At 37.2% G+C, this 10,973-nt stretch overlaps 2 protein-coding genes across 2 annotated transcripts; one reads left to right on the top strand and one right to left on the bottom strand.

Moving 5' to 3' along the window:
- The first annotated feature begins 4,220 nt into the window (after positions 1–4,220).
- LOC134252818 (uncharacterized) lies at positions 4,221–6,122 on the top strand. Its single transcript, XM_062735366.1, has 2 exons — positions 4,221–4,836; positions 5,383–6,122. Exons 1-2 carry the CDS (start codon positions 4,282–4,284, stop codon positions 6,097–6,099), a joined length of 1,272 nt encoding a protein of 423 aa, XP_062591350.1. The 5' UTR covers positions 4,221–4,281; the 3' UTR covers positions 6,100–6,122.
- Positions 6,123–6,809: 687 nt separating this feature from the next.
- Positions 6,810–7,484, bottom strand: LOC134252826 (uncharacterized). The gene has a single exon (XM_062735375.1). The coding sequence runs from the start codon at positions 7,482–7,484 to the stop codon at positions 6,810–6,812; it is 675 nt and encodes a 224-aa protein (XP_062591359.1).
- Between the last annotated feature and the right edge of the window lie 3,489 nt (positions 7,485–10,973).

Here is a 10,973-nt window from a genome sequence, read left to right as displayed (position 1 = left end):
TTATTGTATTTGTTCAAATTTCCTTTTGATATTTGTTCAGTTTCTGTTTAAGTATTCGTGAAAAAATCTCTCATCTTTTGATATGTTGTAGACGTACTTTTTCTCCAAGGGGTCATAATGCCGCGGAATCTCAATTTCTGTTTGATACAAGAGTAAAAAATAACGAGGATTTCCTAGACTGTCACACTATATGCCTTACATTTATATTAAGTACACTTGGACAAATTTTTAGCGGAAAATTTGTGACCGCGTACATAGCGTTAATATCACGAGGAAAAAAGTACTTCTACAGTACTACTGACCTCCACCTCCCTGGAGGTATCCAAGTGCGCCTGACCTGCTGGACCAGACATATGCCCTATGTCCGATCCAGGTGTCTTCAGTGGAGCACTGACCAACAGTAAGGAGTCAAGGGACTGTGCCTTGTCCTCGTCATGGACAAACAGACGACTTCCCCAAGGAGATGGCAACCTCTGAGCAGGTGAATGCATTCTCACTCGAGGTCCTAAACCACAAACTGAGAATAGACTTAAGTCAAGAAATTGATTTTTTATATCTTCAATTCTATTCGATGTATTAGCGTAAAAGTTTGCAACTCTTTAAAAAACATCAATTAAAATATATGTTAAACATTTTATTTTAATATCGAAATTATTTCCAAAGTTATATCATTTTGAAATATTGACCTAAGTCTGTTCTCAGTTTATGGTTTTTGGGCCTGGTAAGGGGTTCTCCTCTTTAGATTTAACCCCAATTGAACCAAGTCCCGGAAGATAACCGGGAAGAGCTTAGACAACGCAGATTATTAATTTTATCCTTGAAAATATTTGACATCATTCTGAATCCCTTAATTTCATTCTTTTCTTTTTAAAAAATTAGCTTAAAAGAATAATAGATTAATCCCTTTTTTTAATAAAAAAAACATAAAATACGATTTCTTGCATTTTAAAAAGCATACAATAATTAACTGAAGGCTTCATGGTTGTTGTAGCTGTGAGTATATTCAAATACTAAAGCCATTATAGAGAACTTAATTTAGCTTGCAATTTGAAAACTTTAAATTTTATTTTGGCTTTGATAATTCAAAAATATCATTTGAACTAAGATAAATATACTCAGTACACTGTACGTATATTGTCTTAAAATTTTTTATATAAATTTGTAAAACGCACTATATACTACTATATTTACCATTAACATCAGCATGTTTCAATTAAAATAAATGAATAATGTATCCCTAAGTTATCTTCCCTGCACGGATGGATCAATGACATATAAGAAATTCTACAAATGAAAGCACGGGACCATTCTTTAAAAATATTCTATTGCATACATAAACAACTCATCCGGAATGAAGCATGAAAGCAAACAGCAATGGTTTCCGTTCAAATTGAAAAGATAAAAAAAAGTTTGCAAAAACCTGTTCTCGCTTATCATAAGAATAGAACCAAACTTTCTTTTTTACATTTCTCATACAAAAACAGGAGGTCAAAGAATACATTATCCTTTTGGTAATAAAACTTAAGAGCAATGAAAAAAAAAATCTGTTGACTTGTGGCTTACCCTGTCACTCTCATTGTTATCTTTAACTTTTAAGATAAATAACATTTTTTTTTTACAGATATCACTAATATTTCTCATAAACTTATATTGCGCTCTTTCATATTTGTTCATTCATAAATTCATTTTTTAAATTCAAAACAATACACAAAAGAATTTACGAGCGTCATCAATATAAATTATTTGTGTACACAGGCTGCACATTCCAGTCTGACGTAACTTCAAACTGTAATGTGTAGCCTGTGTACATGAATAGATTTATAACTACGTCAAGAATAGAAATATTCCCTTCCTTCAAAAAATGTGTTTTCAAATCCTTGTAGTGTCCTCGAATTTATACGCATTGTTGAAAAATCGAATATATCTTAAATCAATAAACTAAATATATTCTAATTACTTTGAGTTGTTTGAACAAATATTTTGTCGCTGACGTCGTTTCAACTGTATTAAAACATATACTTTGAGTCCCGTTCAGACAGACAACCTCGCTTTTTCTGTCGAGTTTTGACACATATTTGTAAGGGTTTGTTGCTTATTACAGTCTATATATTTTTACAGCCAGGTTAGTAACCGATACTTAAGATATATTAAAAAAAATGTTCATAGCCTCCTTATTTGAGCTTCAGAAAATTTTAATTAAGCTTTGACTTTTTTTAAATAAAAAAATAATCATATTAATCCAAATACTTAATTTCAAATTTTTTGGCAGTAATCGACCCCGAATTTTACCAAAATATAATCTGCCATTAATAAAAATTAAGTCTTTCTGACTTGGTTTTTCATGAGAAATATTTTGATATACATTAGATATAAATAGAACCATTTGTTTATACAAATACGTAATTGTCCACGAAGTTCTTGGACAACCCACGTAATTTTGCCTTGAATTAATGTATTAATTTGCTTTTGTGAATTCAAGTTTGCTTTTAATCTTTATCAATTCTCATGTACAATTAATGAAAATAAAAATAAGATTCATGAAGCTAATGAAATATATATTATATACTGTAAAGCGAGAATATTTGGCGCACTACTAATTTTAGCGCAGTTTGAGCAAGAGCTACTGAGCGCTAAAATTTTTTTGTGCGCTAAAGGATTTCTAAATATCATTTTTGTGTGTGTTCAAAGCTTTAACATAAGTACATGTAAACCGGAATGCTCGATTACGTAATGTCGAAGGGTCATTGGATTTTATATACACACTAGCACTGCACATGTTATAATGAAGACAGAACGTTCCGCCAAATTTTAATTAAACTAAACTATTGTTACCCTAGTAGTTGTTACCCGATAATAATCATTAGCACTTTCAAAGTTTGGCTTCTCAGCGTGTCAATCATATATCGCCTCGAGGTAAACAATGCAATCAAGCATGGCGATTGGGCTTGCAGACAATATATTACCTGACTAGGATTACCGTTTTATCAAAGTAATTTTCTGTCGATGCATGCATTGTTTTAATATGATTTAAATGAGTAAATACTCCATTTCTTTTAATTGAAAATAAAAATAAAATAAAATTTTATCATTGTGCCACGTCCATGTGATAGCAACGCGTCTCGCGGTAAAGTTAACGAATGTTTACTGGTATGCGTTTTTATCCTGAGCTCATGAACAGATTTCATCCGGACCTTTTTTTTTTCTAAAATATTGCATCAATTTTAAGTTCTAACATTAAAAACGCATTCTTCAATGCAAATTGGAATAAATATACAATGAAAAAACTGCGATTAAATTCCATTTAAGTAGGATTGAGCCAGGAACTATATTTTGTGGTGGACGTTTCATTACCCCCCGTTCACACATAGACGCCGCTTCTACTACGATCAAAGCGTGTCCAAAAGCGTGGGCGATCGTGACAAATCGCAGGAGACACGTCGCGGTGTCGTCATAAGCGTAATATGATCGCAGTAGGGTCTTCATGATCGGAGAGCTCTACGCTCTCACCACGCTTATTTTGAACATGTTCAAAACAAGCGTAGCGGGATCGTGGCCAATAAGAATCGGGATGAAGTCGTAAAAAGAGCGTAGTAGAAGAGCCGTAATCGTACAAGCAGCGCGGAAGCATCGTAGAGAGATCTTCATGATCGTAGTAAAAGCGCCGTAAGAGCGTAGGAACTTACCAAAGACGCTTACCCCCCGTTCACACATAGACGCCGCTTCTACTACGATCAAAGCGTGGCCGAAAACGTGGCCGATCGTGACAAATCGCAGGAGAAACGTAGTGGAGTCTTCATAAGCGCAGTATGATTGCAGTAGCGTCTTAATGATCGGAGAGCTCTATGCTCTCGCCACGCTTATTTTGAACATGCTCAAAACAAACGTAGTGGGATCGTGGCCAACAAGAATTGGGGTAAAGTTGTTAAAAGTGCGTAGTAGAAGCGCTGTAATCGTACAAGCAGTGCGGAAGCATCATGGAAAGGTCTTTGTGATCGTAGTAAAAGCGCAGTGAAAGCGTAGTATAATCGGCAACCTATCAAGTACGCTCCTACAACGCTCACACTACGTTCTTACTACGTTCCCACTGCGATCTCTCTACGTTCCTGGCGACCCTTCTAAGACCTACAATGACGCCACGCCGATCATACCACGACCTCTCAGGCAGCTGGTTTTTTTTTAAGTTTGACCAAGCATCATCTGTCAATTACATGTATAGGGTGACGTAATAAGTGACGTTCATTTGCATTTGATACTTCGAACTTGCAACAGTAACAATATAAAATGCCCCGAAAACCGCGTGGGAGAGGCCGGGAAAAAGTTGCAAGTTCTGTGACTCAAGACCCCACAAATCCTGCTGAAGAAAATCCTGAAGCTGGGAATGAGCATGATGAACCTTCGACTGTTGAAGCTGGTGCTCTTCCCTCCACGGAAACGCCTCAGCCTGATGATCCCTCTGTTGAATTCAATGTAGAAGAAAGTAGTAATGTTCTTCAGCAAAAGCGCAGGAAAATGCAGGCAGACCTTACAGAGGACCAGGAGCAGACTATGGTTGAATGGCTCAGTGCACATCCAATCCTTTACAACAAAAAGCTAAAGGGGTATAAAGAAACCCAGAAGAAAGAATATCTCTGGAGGGAACAAGCTAATCTGCTTGGAAAAGACGTTGACATAATTAAAACCTGGTACAGTAGCATTCGAACAAGGTATGGGCGGCTGAAGAAAACGCGATCTGGTGCTTCCGATGAGGAATTAACAGAAAGGGACAGTTGGATTCTGCGTGAGTTTGGTTTCCTGCAGCCCCATATCATTGAAGTCAAAAAACGCACCGCTGTTAGTGTAAGTAGATAACTATTTAAACATTATAGGTTCGAAATAATGTCATATGCTTGTATGTTGATGCCTTTGGAACAAACGAATTTCCAAGCAAAAACTGAAGAGAAAAAATGGTTTAATAAGCATATACCACCCCCCCCCCCCACACACACTTTTTTTCCACCTCTACCTCTACCTCTACTATTGAAAATGTTCATTGAAAGGTTGGTTGCCCCCCCCCCCATTGTATACAAAAATTCTGGTACTGAAAGAACTTGGTATAGAAAAAAATTGGCCTCTAACCCCCCCCCCCCCCCAAAAAAAAAAAACGGTGTTTTTGTAATCCTTTTTATTTTATTTATCTATTTTATTTTTTTTGGCTTGTCAACTTTTTCAAATAAGTATTTTTTTTTTCTCTGGCTCCCCCCATTTCAAAAGTGATGCTATATACGTTGCTGTTTAATTACGTAGTAATTAAAAAGCCAACAATAGGACAACGCGATGTTTGTTAATTTTCATTACAGAAGAAAATGTTGATAATGTATCAATTCTTACTTATTTTCGTAACAGATGACGGCGAAGTTGGTCCCAACTAACCCCGAAGAGACTTTGACATCAGACTCTACTGAAGCCCAAGCTGATACTGCTTGTACAGACTCTCTTCACGTTAACGCCCTCGATGATTCCGCTACAACGGTATCCACTTCCACAAGTGTATCTTCAACATCAACGTACTCAAGAGCCTCCCGAACTCAAAACCGGTCCTCTGATGATCCAATCTTAGCAGACCTGGCAAGTAGTCGGGAACAGCTTATTAACTTGCAGCAAGAGTTGCTGGGTCGCATCAAGAATACACCTGAACCTAATGAGCGTGATGCCTTCATGGAGTGGGTTAAGAAAGCCGTGGCAGGCCTAAATAAGTCTCTTTGGCGCCGCTTCCAGACTGACGTTCAACAACTGGTGAGCCGCTATATTGACATGCAGGAGAAGCAGCAACAACAGATCCAGCCAAGACATGATCTTTCCTCAAACAAGGATAGTGATTCCTGTTCCGTACAGTGGCAGCCTAATCCCACACAATGGCCATCCCAAGTCGTCAATACAACGTCTGTGTGGGGATCTCAGGAACGTGCTTGGGTGCAGAAGCAGCAGTTTCAGCAGCAAGACAAGCAAGCAGGTACCCCTCCCGTTAGTAGACCTTCACAAGAGGGATCAAGTGTGGTGTTCGCAGGCCTAAGCTCTCTTTTAGAAATGGATGACGGACAACATGAACGCCAGCAGCAGTAAACGCTAATCAATACAATACATAGAAGACACATGCAGTTCTAGCAATATCACTTTATTTTTAAATTTGCAGCAGTCTAACTTCTAAAAGTTATTTTGAAGTCGTGTCAGACATGCAGGTAATTGACATTAGTAGTTCATTTTGATTTTAAAATCAGATCAGTTAGATTTGTGATGTACCCTGTTTATATGTACAATTTTGTGCATTTATTTAGTTTTACCTCGTGCATGTTAGCTTCTTGTCTCCAGGCACCGGGCTCCGTATTGTGATTATCATCTTCCTGGTCAAGTTGGGCATTTTGTAAAGCCGGGTAGCGCAATCTCATTTGGTTATGAAGGCAAACACAACACTCAATGATGTCTTGTATCACTGCTGGGAATTGCTGCATGATTGTAAGTAATACCTGCCATCTTTGTGCCAAAATACCAAAAGCATTTTCAATCACACGGCGACCCCTTGATATTCTGTAGTTTGTGATTAAGTGCTCTCTAGTTAGACCCCTTTGCGAATAAGGCTTCATCAAATATGTCCTCAACCCAAATGCATCATCTCCCAGAATAAAGTAGGGCATCGGCTCGTTGTCATGAGGAAGTGGGTCTGGCACTGGAAATCCAATTGCTCTGTCTTCGAGGCACTTCTTCAACTCAGATTCGTTAAAAATTTGAGCATCAGACATTGAACCAAGACCTCCGCAGTCAATCCATAGAAATTTTTAATCAGCATCTACCAGTGCTAGTAGCACTACGGAAAAGAAGTGCTTGTAATTGTGGTAAAGCGAGCCACTGTTCGGGGGACATCTAATGGCCACGTGTTTGCCATCCAGGGCCCCGCATGCATGTGGGACATTCCATCTGTTCTTGAACTCGTCTGCTATGAGAGACCATTCATCTGGAGTTGTTGGACATTTTATTACTTTGTCTTTAAATTCTGCACAAATAGCCTGGCAGACCTCAGGAATGAGACACGCTATCGTATTCTTAGGCACTCTGAAGTTATACATTAAACTAGGGTACTTATCTCCTGAAGCGAGATGTCTGATAGTAATAGCAAGCTTGACACCTGGTTCAAGCGCTTTCCTCCAGCCTGTATCTTTCTTCTGAATCCTGAGCCCAACTCTCTGGAGCAGATCATCAAACATCGCTGGTTCCATCCTCAAAAAGTTGAAGAAAGAATTGGTGTCTTCCATTCTGAGTTCTCGCAGAAGTGTGTCATACTGTCCAAACTGGAGCCTCCTATCTGCAGATAGCCATGGCCGTACCCAGTATCTCCTTGGCCTTCTTCTGCGCCTCAACCTGTAAACTATCTGTTCAATTTCAAGTTCCACTAACATTTGTTGTTGCTGAAGTAAAGCCATATGAATCAGATTAGCATTCATATGTCCGTTCATGTCTGAAGTTTGGACAGAAGAGAACAATATGTTTTAAACCCAAGATATAAATACATCATCGCCTAAATCGTACTAGAAGCGTATTACAATCGTAGTATGACCGGCACCACCGTAGCGATATCGTCGTACAGTCGTCTAGGTCTGTGTAGCGTCGTAGTATGATCTTGAATATCGTAGTGGTATCGTAGCATAAACGCAGTAAACACGGCTGCTGGTCGGCAACGGTCTTCGTAACATCGTAGAAGAAGCGTGTTACCAGCGTGTTTGACGTAGGAGCATCGTAGTACGGTCGTAATGAAGACCATAATTTGCCAAATTGCTCTGTTTAGACGCCGATCGGCTACGATCTGCACCGATCTTAAACTTTTTAAGATCGTGGCTTGATCGGGATGATCGCCGTAGAGTCGCAGCTCTGTGTGAACGGGGGGTTATACAACGCTCCCTCTGCGTTCGTACTACGTTCTCACTACAATCTCTCTACGCTCCTGAGGATCCTACAAAGACCTACTATGACCTTACGCCGATCATATCACGACCTATCGGACAGGAGTTTGTTCTTATAGCGCTGATATTTGACCAATCATCATCTGTAAACTACATATAAATGGGGACACTATACTTGAGGATCATTTACCATTGAGCATTTTCACATCTTATTACAGTTATAATTGAAATTGTCCTTAAACCATGTGGTAAAGGCCCAAAACAAACTGTGGTCGTAAGATATGCATCATCGCTAAAATCGTACTACAAAAATCTGCGGTTGCAAGATATATTTTCATCACCGCCAAAATCATAGTAGAAGCGTAATGCAAACGTAATATGATCGGCACCACCGTAGAGACATCGCAGTATAGTCATCTAGGACTGTGTATCGTCGTAGTATGGTCTTCAATGTCGTAGTGGCAGCGTAGCGTAAACGCAGTAAACACGGCTGCTTGTCGGCAACGGTCTGCGTAACATCGTAGAAGAAGCGTGTTAGCAGCGCGTTTGACGTAGGGACATCGTAGTACGGTCGTAACGAAGACCATAATTTGCCAAATTGCTCTATTTAGACGCCGTTCGGCTGCGATCTGCCCCGATCCAAAACAAATTCAGATCGTGGCTTGATCGTGATGATCGCCGTAGAGTCGCAGCTCTGTGTGAACGGGGGGTTAGAAGAAACTGATCAATATATCCCTTTTTTACTACAGTTGTATACACAGTACTGTTAATTTCAGATTCCTATTTTCCATGCTGGTTGCACACAAAGCTGTTTTTGCACAAATGATATCCTGGTTCTGAAACATCTATCAAATCATTTCTTATGAATATTGTAAATACATGTAAATACATGAACATTCTAAAAGTTCAGGAAAAAAATGAGCCAATTTCAACACAAAAAATTTATTTTAAGTAATATTTAAAACATTACGTCATATACCCCCTTTTTGATGATTACAATTTAAAAATAATTTTCTTGCTTATCAAAGGAAGAATCACAAATCTGAGAGTGCTGGAAGATCAAATCATTAATTATGTGAAGCAATTTGGAACTTTTTCTTAGTAACCATTTTAAAGTGTGTTCCTATACTTTATCTTAGTCCATGTTTTATTCGGATAAAAATAATGGAGGGAAAACGTTGAAGAAGTAGTTTATGATTAAAACACAAAAATTAGTGCAAGTAAGTCCAATTAAGTGTACTGTAGCGCCAAAAGAAGCATATTAGCCACATTTTGTAATTTGATTTTTTATTTAGCTTTTTGAGTATAAATTAGAAATATACTTGACAAAAAGTTTTACCTTAGATATCAGGAACCAACCTCGGTAAAAATAAAACATAATGTAAAGAATATAAGAACATAAAATAATAAATACGTAAATACATAAAGATATATATTCATGTAAAAGACAGTACAATAAATCAAAACAAATGAATAATATTATGAATTCAATATATTAAAAAAAACGCTTATTGCTGCTTGAATTTACATTTTTTCTTGTTTTGTCTTAAGCGTATCGGCGACCGGTATATGTACCAGTATTTCATTTATTGTATTCAACTTCAGTCCAGTAAGTTTTTTTTTTAATTTATATAAAGATATAAGCCAAACTAAATGCAAAATGAAGTGCTTTGAATCTGATTTCATGGACTTTCCCCTGATATGGTAACACTCAGTTAATGATACACATCATGAACAGAGTGAACCAGTATGAGGAATGCATTGGTGTTTTGAGAGAGTACTCATGATGGGTGTGTTTGTGAAAGTGAGGAAGAGTGGGTGTACATGCGTTTGTGTGGTTGTACCTCCGGGCTCTTACCCAAGAGGTGTATTTTATTGTATATATGCCATTTTTCAACGCGGGGAATCATTCATGTGGAATTACGTTGTGGCTGGTTGTAGAACTCAGAACTCAATCAAACTGCTCTTACAACCGAAATAGTCCGCGTACATCGGAACGTGTCCTTAACATAGTTAAGTTTAGGCTCCTGTTGACAATTTAAGTACACAACCCAACGGAAAATGCCTCGATAGGGAGGTACTTTCGAAACAAGATTCAGTGCACTCCACAAGGCGTTACTTGATGAGTCCTATATAAACCCCTGAAGAATTAAATTAAAGTAATGCGCTGTGTTATTCTTATATGCATAATTTCTTTTCATTTAAGTAATCGTTCACTAAAAAGAAACCGTTTTCACATCAGAAAATTAACAGAAATATTTGTTGCATAATTGTTTCATTTGAATTGAATAAAGAATTTACAACAATGAAGTGAAATGCATTCATAGATCTCAAAAACTTTGTTATTAGGTACGCCTTAATGGAGACATGTTTACTTTCATTTTAATATTGAATTTTAAAATAGGTACTTTTTGGGCATCAAAATGATACATTGTTCTTACATTATACAAAAATGTCTTTAATACTCTGGTGATTTTGAAAAACTGATTTCAAAGGATAGAATTCTATATCAGGTCCTTAAAAAAGAGCTGTAATTGAGAGTAGCTTCCACTGAATTTTAAATTATCTACCAAAATGCACTCTTCTTTGCAGGTGAAAAAAATCTATTGCAATTTGAAATGCTATTCACAAGGATTTAAAAAGGTGAAAAAATAAACGATTGAAAGTTCTATGATATTTACAATGTTACAAAGCTTCAAACTGTGTGAAGTTCAGATGTTCAACAATTTAAGTAAAAACGAACGCTTTGTCATAAATTTATTAAGTTGATTCCTCAACGTATTTCAATATAAATTACCATTTCTTTTTTAATATTTGCATATCCACTGCTCTCTCTCACTATGAACAGATAGTCATCAATTGCGTTCATAGGGTTATTCAATGAACATGGCATTATGAATAGCAATAGCTCTGCTGGCATATTTTCCATGATGCGCTATATATTATTGCAAATTAAAAAAACTTACCAAAACTTACCAAAAGTGCATTTGTATATGTTTACGGCTTTTTTGAAACTATGTAAATTATTAAAAATGAAATTAAGAT

Source organism: Saccostrea cucullata, unplaced genomic scaffold, assembly GCF_032062105.1.
Source record: "Saccostrea cucullata isolate Sc308-1 unplaced genomic scaffold, CSIRO_AGI_Scuc_v1 ctg13224, whole genome shotgun sequence".
In the NCBI taxonomy this organism is placed as follows: domain Eukaryota; kingdom Metazoa; phylum Mollusca; class Bivalvia; order Ostreida; family Ostreidae; genus Saccostrea; species Saccostrea cuccullata.
Note: the sequence above shows the minus strand (reverse complement) of the source record. Positions and strands in the feature narration are given on the sequence as shown.

Coding starts and splice junctions, on each gene's coding strand:
- LOC134252818 (XM_062735366.1), top strand. CDS start 4,282: ATGCCCCGAAAACCGCGTGGGAGAGGCCGGGAAAAAGTTGCAAGTTCT. Junction 4,837..5,382: donor AAAAACGCACCGCTGTTAGT/GTAAGTAGATAA, acceptor TTTTCGTAACAG/ATGACGGCGAAGTTGGTCCC.
- LOC134252826 (XM_062735375.1), bottom strand. CDS start 7,484: ATGAACGGACATATGAATGCTAATCTGATTCATATGGCTTTACTTCAG.